Source organism: Falco punctatus (assembly GCF_963210335.1).
Source record: "Falco punctatus genome assembly, chromosome: 3".
Taxonomy (NCBI): Eukaryota; Metazoa; Chordata; class Aves; order Falconiformes; family Falconidae; genus Falco; species Falco punctatus.
The window spans coordinates 96,580,621-96,593,674 of NC_137582.1; the positions used below are offsets into that span (position 1 = coordinate 96,580,621).

At 44.7% G+C, this 13,054-nt stretch overlaps 1 protein-coding gene across 5 annotated transcripts in view; it reads left to right on the top strand.

The window, feature by feature from the left end:
- The window catches only part of PHACTR1 (phosphatase and actin regulator 1), a 341,429-nt gene that overhangs the window by 38,630 nt on the left and 289,745 nt on the right, over nucleotides 1-13,054 (top strand). For 2 of the 5 annotated variants that reach the window (XM_080380487.1, XM_080380488.1), the window contains exon 2: nucleotides 4,089-4,235. In XM_080380487.1, coding sequence (XP_080236613.1) covers nucleotides 4,089-4,235 — 147 coding nt within the window. Of the gene's footprint in view, nucleotides 1-2,281; nucleotides 2,429-3,927; nucleotides 4,236-13,054 lie in introns of those variants that run through there. The other 3 variants (XM_080380484.1, XM_080380485.1, XM_080380486.1) reach the window with 2 other exon arrangements.

Here is a 13,054-nt window from a genome sequence, read left to right on the forward strand (position 1 = left end):
ATTACTCCAGGAAACATTTTCCAGCATCCACCTACCTCTAGTCAAAATGAATACAAGCCAGATCCCAATATTTTGACCCAAAAGGTAAAAATTATTTATAAACAATTGTATAGAAAAGCCCACTCTTATTCTCTGTTTATTATAAATGTAGATGCAATTTGGTGGTTTTTCCTCAAAGGGATTCCTCAAATAGTGCCATGATCCAGCAAGCCCTGAAATGCACGGGTGCCCTTTCACTGACATTAACTACAGCTGGATCATGCCAGTTTTAAAAGACAAATCTTTTTACATGGTTGTTTTATGAGATGATCGTTACAATGCTGACTTCATATACTGATAAATCTTCCTTAAGTGTAAATTTGGTGATGCAGTACACAAAATTCTCCCTAGCAGAAATTTTTCACTCTCTTTTATCTTCATTACTGTACATCCCCATTACAGGGGAGTAATAGTTTACAGTCCAGTCGCCTTGTTTACTTTAGCTTAATAGTTTAGCTAAAGAGTTGACCCCATTTAACCAATTTCAACTCTTGCCCTTTGCTTTTACTTCAGATTCAAATGCTAGGCTAGTAATGAGCAAGAACTTGAAAGAAATCTGTTTAAAACTAGAAAACAAGTAAGTTGGACCAGAAATAACCACTACTTCTAGCAGTGCAGATTTGCTTGTTTAGTAAACTACATAATGCTGCAAATTGAAAAATACTGTGTGACAGCTTTTATTAACTCATACTAATTATATGCTATCATACCTAACACCTAAGTCAGGTTTTAGGCATCTGAAGGCTTCTGATTGACAGGTATTATTTGGAACTCTAAAAAAACTTCTAAAAGAAAGAATCACAATTAGCAGGCTGCGGAGTATGTCCTTAGTCACTATCAGTCATGCTCTCCAGTCCCAGCAGGACAATATAGTTTGTTATTAGTTATGTGAAGTGTGGTGACTTACAAAAGCCCTAAGATAAAGACTGTTACGCCAGATAATGCCCAAACAGCAAGAAACATTCAGGGTTTAGGCTTCTAGGCTCTTAGATGTTAAGGGTAAGGACAGGATTTTAAGCTGAAACTCTCCCTGCAGCTATATATGAGGTGGAGGGGAAAGAAACACACTGAGAAGGTACTTGTGCACGGTGCTCACACTTTCAGTGATCAGCCAGATCTCATCTAGCACTTGTGATAATCTTTGTCTACTCGGAGAGAGAGAACCGAGGTGGAAATATTTACAGAAGCTGTTCTGTTTGTGATTTGTAATTTATAGGCTCAGCTCCCAAAGCATTGGAACAGCCACTCATAATTATATTTCACATAAAAAATATCTACATTAAAGGGCATTATCGAGGTTGTAAGGTCAAGTGCTAAATACTTACACAATGCCACAATGAAGCTTGCCTCTGCAACATTAGTTCAGTTTCTTTACAGATATGTATTATAGTACAGTTTCTAATTGCATGATAACACAGTAATTTTTTACTATCCTACCATTTGCTTCATCAGCGCATGGAGTGGGCAGCACTCAATGAGCCAGTATTAAATATTTTGCTTTCACCTCCCTGAAGGCATGGCCTCAAGCCATATAAACACTGCTCAGAAGGTACAAATCTTAATTTCCTCATGGGCTTTTCATCGGTGCTTCACTAAAGTACATGAATACTTTACAAATACTAATGAATTTGTACCTTCACAAAATCCCTACTGAAAGAAAAAAAGAAAACAGTGATTCTTCCTGTTTCACAGTTAAGAAACTTAACCATAAAGCAATCAAGAGCAAAAAGTAGCTGTTAAATTTGAGTGCCCAAATCAAGACAACAAGAGACTGAGTTTTGGAATAGTTGCTGTAGGCATTACATCACGTGTCCCAAGCACAGCTTCCACTGATCTCTACAGATTAAGTGAACACTTACGCATCACAGCCTCAAAAACAGTATTCAGAAAAAGAAGAGACTGCAGCTATTGAGAAGTTCTGAAAAGAGTGGTTTAAGTGGCAAAACTAGGAACTTTGAACAAGCAATCTGTGGCAGAAACAGAGCTATAACCTGTGTCTTTGGGGCACGCAGCACAGCAATCTTTTTGCTTCTTGGTGTCATTCAGTGCAGACCTTAAATGCTGCAGCATGTGAGGCATGGACCTTACAGCAAACAGTCTCTTCTAGTACCTGCTAAAGATCCTCCTTTCCACCGAGTGATTTTCTTTCTTTTTCCTTCTTCTTTTTTTTCTCCCTTGTCTTCCCTCCTTCCATTTCTCCTTTCTCCTGCTATTCTTCTCTTCCTTTCTTCTTTCTAATCAGCTCGTCGGGCAACTCTTCTCACCGTGCCCACTCTGATGACAGCATCTTCTGAGGATGACATAGACCGGAGACCCATCAGAAGACTCCGGTCTAAGAGTGACACCCCTTACTTGGAAGAAGCTAGGATCTGCTTCAACCTTGATAATGGTAAGACCACCCCTTCCCCAAACAGAATATGGTGTTAATTAAAGACTTTTTTTCAGCTGCAGATGGACCAGATGGTATGTCCTCATTCACAAGTGGTATGGTGGTTCACCAGACATCCAAGGATGTCACAGCTGTCTAACTACAAGCACCTGCATATGTAGAAGCAGGGATCCTTTTCAAAATTCTCCTGCAAGGATTTTCCCACGTTCTAGCTATGGTGAGCCAGCGAGAGCAGAGCAAAAGAGAATGGCTTTGCAACCAAGACAGAAATGTAACTTATCCACTACAGGCACCCAGAAACATGGAAGTTCTTGTGAACATTTAGGAAGGGATTACTGCTAACAGCAGGCTTCAGCTAAACCCCACATTACAACTACAGAAGAATACCCAGCATGTCCCGAAACCTCTACAGGTTTAATTGGCAAAAGTGTAACAGAAAACTCTTGATTCTGCAGGACTGAGTATGAGAGCTGTCCCCCAAAACTGAGACCAGCTAATGTTACTATCACTGCCTTCAGTTACTGAGCCCCAGCATTTTCTGGTCTTTTTTCTTACAGAAGTTGACCAAAACAAAAGATATTGGAAGGACTGAAAACTTTAGGAGTTTAAGCAGGTTGGGTTTTCTTTAAAAGATCTGAATCACCTGAGATGAACTAGTACACTCCCTGGCACATATTTTAACTGTTTAACTCTTGCTTTATGTAGTACTTTTGTGCTACTCAGATTCATTATTTTTTGAATAGCATTTTTAGTTATTTGCATTGCACTAACACCTAGAGGTCCCAACGCAAATTGGAGCCTTAATGCGGCAGGCAGCCTACAACCAGGGGTAGAAACATTGACGTACGGGGCTGATGATTACACAGAGAAGGCAGAGTAGGGGAGAAGCAACAAAACGTTGTCCCCAGTTTGCAACTGGGGAAGGAAGTCACTGATTTTGGCCTACCAGGCACATTTTTTTCAAAGACTTGCCAAAGCGACTTATGAAGATGAGCTCCAAGCTTCAAGTGATGGTCAAGTGCAGGCTCCTCGGTGCATTTTAAGGCGCTTGGCCTGGTGCACCGTTCTGGTTGCCTTAATGAGTTTGCCCAAGGGAAGAGGAGAAGGAGGTGAAGGGATGAGCCCTTGGCCTTCCCACCAAGGCTCGCTCCATCCGTGCTGGGAGCTCTGGGAGCGCTGGGCCAGGACGGGGCGGTTCAGGCTGCCGGGAGCGGGCGGGAGGTGCCAGGCCCGCCGCCGTTTGGCACCTCAGCCCGGCCGAGGAGCGGGGCGCTAATCACCGCAGCGGGACCCTCCCCCGGGGGCGGGAAACCCCCTCGGGTGGGACCCCCGGGCCGGCCGGGCCGCCGCTCCGTCCCCCGCGCAGCCAGGGCCGCCGCCCTGAGGCGAGCAGCGGCGGGCGGGACGCGGCCGGCGGAGGCGCTGCCGGCGGGCAGGAGCAGCGGGCAGCGGGCAGGGCCGCCGTGGCCGCTCCCGTCCGCAGATCCTTGACGGGTTTTCCCTGTCTCTCTCCCTCCCTCCCTCCCTCCGCTCCTTTCTCCCTTTCCCTCTCTCCTTCCCCGTCCTCCCCTCCCCCTCCCCGCGCCTCCCTCCCCGTCCGCCCCCTCCGCCCCCTCCTCGCCCGGCCGCCCCGCGCCGCGCCGCCGCTCGCCCTCGCCAGCTCGCCGGGCCACGCTGCTCACCGTGCCCACATTAATGGCGGCATCTTCCGAGGAGGACATCGACCGCAGACCCATCCGCCGCGTCCGCTCCAAAAGCGACACCCCCTACCTCGCTGAGGCCCGCATCTCCTTCAACCTCGAGACAGGTGAGAGGCGGCACGGCACGGCACGGCGCGGCACGGCACGGCGCGGCGGGGCGGCCCGCCCGGCTCACGGCCGACCGGCGACCGGCGGCGGCTGCCCCGGCGGCGGGGGCGGCAGGAGAGAAGGGGCCGCCCCCGGCACCGCGGCCTCCACCCCCGCCAGCCTCGGCGGGCTCCCCGGGCACCGCCGCCCGGCCCTGCCCCGGCGCCAGCTTCTTCGCACCTCCCCGGCCTCCTGCGGGCCTGGCCCGCCGAGCGGCCCCCCTCTGCCCCGCCGGGGGCCGGCTCCCCTTCTCCGCCCGGCCTGTCCCAGCCTCCCCTCTGCCAGCGCAGCCTCCGCTCACCACACAGAGCCTGGTGCCTCTGCCCCACAGCGCTTCTGCTCTGTCCCACCTCGCCAGGCTCTTCTGGCGTTCCACCTGGAAACACCGCCCTTGGCATTGGGCAAGTCTCTTCCCTTCTCCCTCTTTGCCTCCTTCCCCTGATGGGTCTGTGCCTCAAAAGTGCAAGGAAACTTGCACCTGCCTTGTCCACTTTTTCTCAGTCTTGGGAAGTCCCCGCTTGTCTCAGCGTTGCTTATTGCAACTCCCGGTGGGTGTGCAGCCTGATGGTTTCTACCAGCGCACCTCCAGCACCCCACATTCGCCTGTTCCTGCCCGTTGTCAGGACGAGCCTCCCGCAGGTCCCCACCTGACCTTTCCGCCCCCCTGCGCTACTGCTGCTCCTTCTTCCCTGCCACCTCTTCCTCATGTCTCCCTCGATATTTCAGCTGTCCGCTTCAGTTTGTCCTGCACATGGTGACTTCTCTTGTTCCCTTCCTACTAGGCCTGGCATTTTCCCTCCTTCCCTGACCTTTTCTTTCCTTATGGGCTCTGTCAACAGTAAACTACACCAGAAGTTACTTGCTCTCAAAAACAAAGGAAAAGAAAGTTCTTTCTGTTAGTTCTTTGCACCAAACCAGACTTCCTCTGTCGGGGGGGGGGGGGGGGGAGGGGGGGCATGAGGGAGGATCTGTAGCCAGGAAGCTCTGCTGCAGTCTGCCTCATGTCCCGGCAGCAGCACGCAGAATGACCCAACTGTGTAACAGTCTTTGATGCTGAGCCTGTCAGCTCCCTACCAGTTGTAAAGGGAAAAGGGCTGCCTCAGAGTTGCTGGCAGAAAGTTGGAGATGGCAGAGATGCGTTTTCTCTTCCATTTGGGGAGGGAACGGATTCCCCTCCCCCGCCCATTATCACTGCTGTAATTACACCCTTGGTAATGGCTAATATGCAGTTTGGTATTACCATTGATGGAACAGTTGCTTGCATGGTATGGTGGGTCATTATTTCTTTCAGATCATGACTTTTTAAACATTACTGAGCTGTAGGTAAGTTGGGTGGTATTTCAGGGTGCAGGCTGGAAGACACTGCCAGATACCAGGTTTCAGCTCTAAAGAACTGGGTGTGAAAATGGAAAGAGCATCACTGTGCGTAAAGTGTAAATACAAAGAGGCTGTATATGGTTATGTGACTGCTGAAATAACCCTGTGTTGACTTGTTCTGTCACAGGTAATGTTATGTCATGTAGTTATAAATAGATAAACCAGTTAAGGGCAAGGCACCTTCAGGTCGCCTGGTGCCTTACATCTCTATGCTGAGCTAGACATGTTGTCTTTACCACAATTCCCAGAGGATGTGCAAGTCTCTAGGTACCTCTTTCCTGCAATCCACTGAAAAATTTGGTAATTACAGTTGGCTTCTTTCGGTTCCTCCCCTATCCCTGGCTCTCTTTAATTACGTCTTTACTTTCAAACCTGGGAATGGAATTCCTGTAAAAGAAATAATTAAAAGCAACAGTACTGGTGTATCAAGAAGTATAAATGAAAAATGTTGTAAGTAGTGCAAGTGTGTGTTTTCATTAATCCGTCTGGCAGTGAGTAGTTTTGAGCTTTGAAAAACCCCTAAAATTGCTTAGCAACCAGTATTGAGTGAGTGAGCCAAAAAGCAAGTGAAACGTGCCACTGGTACCCACTTCATTTCTGAGCTGTTGATTTTACTCTTCTGTTTGCTCAGAAAGCACAAACCAATCAGCCTGGGTTTGAGAACTCTCTATTGCAAGGAAACAGCTGTTAGGAAATTTGTTCAGCCACTTTTGCTCATGCTTAATAATGCTGCATGGTGCGGGGTTTGCTTTTGAAACTTTAATTATTTATAAGGTGCAGTTCGTGATGGTTGGGTTTTTTTGGGTTTTTTTGGGGGGGAGGGGGGGGACACGTGTGAAAAAAGATATCCCATTTTTCTAAACGAACCTGTGTTGGTTTTTTTCATGTGCGGTTTCGCTGCTGGCGGTGTTACCCATGTGGCCGGGGGATGCCAGGTCACTCCGGGTCCCAGGGGTGCCCCTGCGGCGGGGCGGGGCGGGAGCCCTCGGGCGCTGTCCGCCTCCCCTGGTGCTGAACCGTCGGCCGGAGCGCCGGGGGCTGGCCGCTCCGCCGGGGCGGGGAAACTACATGTCCCGCTTTGTCTTGTTCTCACCTCGCTGTCCGTGGGTTGGCAATGCACGAGGGGGGTGTATTTCTTTACTTGTGCGGGGGGGAGGTGGTGGAAAGGAAGTAATGCTGTTTCTTCAACTCATTGATGCAGTAGAAACTAAAGCAATGCTTGGGGTGCAGGAAATAACCTCTTCCTTATGCGCTTGCTTTCCATGTAGTGCATTCTACATCTACAGCTGCCGCTCAACCACTGCTTACAGAGCTGTTTTTTCCTACAGCTGCTACAAGTCTAGCTGCATTCCCCAGTCATTGTCTTCTATCGGGACACGGTCAGGAGTTGGATGCAGCGTGCAGCTGCTTTGCTGTATTGGAACTTAAAATCCACTTTTATTAATGAAACATAAGCAGATGCAGTGTCTACTGCTCTTCTCCATTCTTAATTACAACCACTAGTTAAGAACTAGCAGGTTTTTATCTACTTCAGCTGTAAGTTATAATTATACCATTACTGCTGTTATCTGTATTGTTGAACAGCTGAGCGATTGCATACACAGAGTCAATTATACAATTTGGGTATAGCACAGATTTGGACTGGATTGTAAAAACCCCCGCAATTTATAAGTGATTAAGACTACAACTTCTACCTGCCCTTCTCTTTTCACTATATTAACAGTTCTCCTTTGTTTGATTTTCCAAAACATAGATGTTTATTATGTTTGTTTCTAAATATTGATCAATTAACTCACAATTATTACCTAGCATGAGTTAACAAATGCTGTTCAATTAGTTGTCCCTGGTATGGTTTTTCGGCTGATGTTCCCAAACTGATTAAAATACAAAGCTGTTTTCCAAACTCAGGGTTATTCTCTCTACTGTTATACATATGCAAATACTATTAATCTGAGTTATATGCTCATATCAGGAGGATAATGTTTCCCAAAGGATTTAAATTACCTCTTCTGCCAAAATTACTGTAGCTATATAACCTCATAAAAACATAGACAGATATGAATTCCTTTTGCATATTTGATACTGGATCAATCCGCATACAGAAATTAGTTTTTTTAATTTTCTGAAATACGTTCTCCAGTGAGACACTAGAGGAATGTGCTGTCACTGTCGGGTGGTGATCTTTTGTTTCTTTATTGTGATTAGCAATCTGGAGTGGCTCCATCTCTTAATGTCCATCTTTGGCTTTTTGTACGCATCCTAAAAGCAGTTTTCAAATTGTCTTTCTAACTTTCTGATTCAAGTATCTAAAATCTAATCCCAAATTACTTCTGAAAACTTGGAACTCCATCTGTGACAGTTGTCCAACAGCATGATACCTTTCCTGGTCCTGTGCCAGCTGACAAGTCCAAGTGATTTATTACAGGTTTTAACCTATTACAGGTTTTGACTGATTTCTATTCTTCCTATTGCAAAATATTATGCTTTTTAAATGACAGCGCATGGTAGGTAGCTTTCAGGCTTGATAAATTAGCAGAGGTGATGACTGATAAAGAAATAGACCACTTAAAACTCGCACTGAATGATCCAAGATGTGTGAGCTTTTCTTCTGCCTCCCCCTTCATGCAGCTGCTTGCGGAATCCCTGTCTGAATTCTATTGATGTTCGTTAGGGGAGGGGGGACTACCACATTAAGCTGAGCTGGTTAAGTTCTCTTTCAGCCCTTGAAATGTCAGTCACTATTGAAGGTACTTCTGTATACAGATACTCTCACTCCTTCCTAGCCAAAGAAGAGTAAGCTTTGTACTGCAATTCTTTGCAAAGTTGATTCTAGCAGACTGCCTTCTTGTTAAGTGGTGCAAGAAGTTGTCTTTATCTCAGCTGCCATGGGACCTTTCTGGGATCATTCATGGAGGTCACCAAATGTCAGTCTTTGCTTGAACAAGGCTGATTGTCTACTTGGAATTTAACTTGGGGATGGAGACTTGGGGAGAAAGCAAGCCAATGCCTTGGAGAAGGTATAAGGCCAGAATGACTGCAATAGCTGTGCAAGGGGTCAGCAAAGAGGGGGTGTTCCTTCAGGAAGAATATATTTAGCTTCCATGCTATGAAATGAAGGGAGTGGAGCTTTTGAATGTGGATATATCCCACCCACCCTGATTTAAAAACATGCGCCAGTGGTACAACTGAACAGAAGCCTGTGGCCAGAGGGGTGCAGGAGCTGAGCTCTGAAGGTGAAGAGAGAGGTAGTGACAAAGTGGACCTGATGGGGATGATGCAGCCTGTGCTAGCTATGGAGCCCAGCTGGCTTGCTTGGCCCTGAAGCATAGCACAGATTTTAAGTGTACTGAAGTTACTCAGTAATCTCACTGAAGTGGTTGGATCCTCAAGTGATGTAAGTCATTTGTTGACTTCAGCCAGGGATCTGAGCCAGGCTGTAGAAATATACATCTCTGTTTCTCTTCAGTGATGAAAGATCTGTTTTATCTCTTTGTGGTATGGAGCCACATGTTTTCCTGGAATATGTTCTGAAAAAGCAAAGCTGGGAGGGAAAGGACTGAGTGGCTCTGTACAGTTTTGCCATGTGTGCCGAAGAAAGGTCTTTGTGTCTAGAAAGGCAAGTTAATTCGGTACCATTTACTGTTCTTAAGCAGCGACGAATAACTCACATTGGGGAGAGGAAAAAACCCACGGCAGCCTGTGTTAGTGCTGCTGCAAGCAGAATTAATTCACAGGGTGTAAAGAGGGAGGAGGATCCTGGCAGAAACTGCTGAATGGCTGAGACAAATGTTAGCAAGCTGGGAAATGTTCATAGTCGGCTGTTTCTGTGATGCAGAGCTGGTGGGGGAAAGCCAGGACACAAAGGGTGACTGTTGGTTTTATATGAGGGAACTTGCCCGGTCCGAACTGGGCACAAAGTTGAAATCAAAAGATTCTTCCATTTTCACTGTCCTGGAACCTTCCACACTCTTTTTGGGCCCAAGTGCTTCTTACAGCCTTCATGATAGGCTGCCTTGCTGTTATTATTTGCGTTGCTGTATTCATTCCATTTTATAGCTTTAGAGCTGTGCTGAATACTTTACAGAGAGTAAAATGATAGATGATTTTCCTTTCTAATGGAAAGATAGTGTCATGTGTATTAGCCTCATACCTGTCGATTTGTCTAGAAGGATATGATACATTTTCCTGCAGTGATGAAGGAGGAGGTACTGAACTTTTGTCACTGTGTAAAATAAGAAAAAATATTTATACAGCTCACTGAGGTGGGTACGTTCTAAACAGGTGTAAGTAAAGTGAAATTACTTGATTGGATTTTCTGCAGGAAATTTTCATCTCATCCATTTTTAATTTTTTCTAAAACCCACCATTTGATTTAAAAATCTGTTTTGAAGTTTCTGAGTTTGCCCCTGGTCATCCTTACATATGATTTAGTACAGTAACCCAATTAATCATCTCTGCAGTCATTTGAAATGTTATCCCATTTGGAGCTGTGTTTTTTCTTTCCTGTTTAACCAGTGTATGTTTGTGTATATCCATCATAAAATATTTTACATGGTTTCATGATTAGAATAAATAATCCCTAAAATGATATAAGAATCTAAACTACTTTGGATTTACAGAGCTCACAAATTAGAAATTATGTTGAAGGGGTAATCTGAAGAGCATATTTTTATTATTAAAAATACTTCCAAATTATGGTGGCTTTAGGTTTTCAGGTAGAAAAGATTGGGCTCAGGAGAACAGGGGAGAGCAATATGCAGTAGTAGGCTTTCTAATATGTGTACGAGGTTTTATTTCTTTCTGGAAAGTATTAGTAAAAATGCATGCTTGGAAAAGTTCCACTTTCTGTCTCTGCTCTAATCACTCCCTCAGATTATTGTCATGGAGATCCTCTCATACTTAGGCAGCCAAATCACCGATTTTGGCATAGCGATTCTTAATACCTTTATAAAGGGGCCTGAAGAACTGGCCTCCTTTGCCATCAGGCTTTGCGTTACCAAAACTTGCACCTGCACTTTTGTTGAGTGATGACTGTTAGTCTTAACACTGCTTAACTTGGAGTATAGCTAGAGATCAACTGTGTGCCCATCATTCATTTCATGGCTGTTTTTGCAGCCCCGGGAGTGTGAGTTCACACACCAGGAAAAATGAGCCTCCCGACTGAACGCCACCCACTGTGTGGGATGCACCAGCCCTCGCCAGGCCTAAGCTGAGTGGCTGGAAGTGCCTCTGTATCAACATGTATGCAGCAGGTAGACAGTCTGTTTTGAGGGAAGAGGTCTTAACAGCAACTGAGGTTTTAACTCTTGCGCTTGCCTTCGGAGGTCTTTGGTTTAAGACTATGACCTTCAGTGAGCGCCAGATGGGAATAAGCATACAGGTTCCCCCAGTCCTGTGAAGGGAGAGATGCCCCTGCTTCACCAGCTGTCATCCAAGAGAAATGGTTGATGCAGGCTTTAGTTAACAAATATGACTGGGGACAATCTGAAGGGAAAGACAGTCAAAGTGCTGGAACTGGAAAGAGGAAAATGATACAAGATCCATTTCTCTGAATGCTGAATATATTGCTGTAATTGGCTAAAAATAAAAGCTTTGATATTTTAGCCATTCTTGTGTCACCGCACATGTGCATCACCTTTCTGTGTCAGGGGGCAGCTGATACCCATGCAGTCAATGGCACTGACATTGCTGTGGAACAACCGTGGCAGGAGATAGAAGGAAGGAAGGTACATGTTTGCTTTGGGATCGGATGCCTCTCAACAGCTGTCTGCAGTACATAGAATTTTAAGACTGCTGTAGTGCTTTGTTGCTAACCTCGTTCTTCAAGAAAATTGATGTGGCAGAATTGGCCTGAGTAAGAAGTTATCTCTATTACTTGTCTTCTGCTTGATGAGCTTGTTGGGTTAATGCAACTGAGTTTATTCCTGCAAGCTGGGACACTGCAAAATCTTTTTATTTTTCTTGTTTCATCAGGAACCACGTTTTTTTTCAGGTGTATGTGTCTTTAATGAAAATACATTTTTCCAAAACTTAAGATAAAATCGTCAGAACTGGCAACTCTGTTCAGAATTATTAGCTGGAAAATTTAGTGAAAAGAAAGGGCCTAATTCTCAGTAACAGGTATAATTAGCTTTAATGCTTAATTACTCTGAGTCAACTAATTGGTTTCATTGGGACTACTCAGTAATATTCACAGCTAGGCATGTAAGTGCCTTCAGAATCAAGTCTTAAAGTTTGTAAGTTTTTGCAGTGTGACAGAAGTCATTAGTGCAGAAAGAATGTCCTGGCCTGTCTGTTTTCAGATAATATAAAATGTCAATGATAATGAAATATTGTGTTATTAGCAGCTGTTTCTTGTGCTTAGACTTTAGACCATGGAATCAGTGTGGAATATTATACTTCTGTAGCAAAATAAAACTTGGCTGCACTCACGCTTTCTTGGTGATAAATGTTCATGATAATGTATCTCTTCTGGATAAGGTGAAAAATGTGTCATTTATGACATGCTAGTTGGATTAATTTAATGTATTTTACGTGGTAGTTCAATTTGATATAGTCAAGTAAAGATGTTTCCTTCATTCAGAATACTTTTAGGGTAAAACTATTTATAATCATGTGATAACCATTTATAAACATGCAATTCTGTTGCCTTCATTATGAATGCATTGCTGTGGTGGGTTTTGGGTTTTGGGGTTTTTTTTTACATTTTTGCATTGATATGCTGAGGCTACGGCTTGACCCTCAGTACATGGCTGCCTCCCCTAGGTTTTGTGGCAGAGCCAATGTTACTAAATATTTGAAAGAAGATAATTATTGCCTTTACTGCAGACTTTGTAATATTTTTTGTATCTTGAAATTGCAATTCAATCTGTAAGAAACAAAATGGAGATGACGTCCAAAGAAGAATTTAAATGAGTAGCAAATTCAGCAAGAACATAGGGAGGCAGAGTTGAAAAATGAAATGCCTGCATTTCTTCTGCACGCCAGACTCACTGTGGTTTCATTCTGGTTGTGGAGTATGTAAGATAGGGGAAGTATGTGACAAGTGTTTGCATGCTGATGTTCTGTATGGACACATGCCATTTTAACTACGATGGATAACAACTGCAGCGCATATTTCAGTTAATCAGAAAAATCCTTGCTATGCATAATTTATATTGCAATATCATTTTTACGGTTAGTGCTTACAGTACTTGGACAGACAGACATCTGGTTAATAGTTTATAAGCAAATTAAATACTTGATGCATTATTAAAATGGAAGAGAAATTTCATCAAGGCTAAATGTAATTCTTTGCTAGTGTTGGAAATAGTTAAAGCCAGATGCCTCAGACTGGGAAGGACCTGTTTTGACTGTGACACTTGTCTGCCTCTGTGTCTGCCTGTTCTGTGGATAAAAGTGT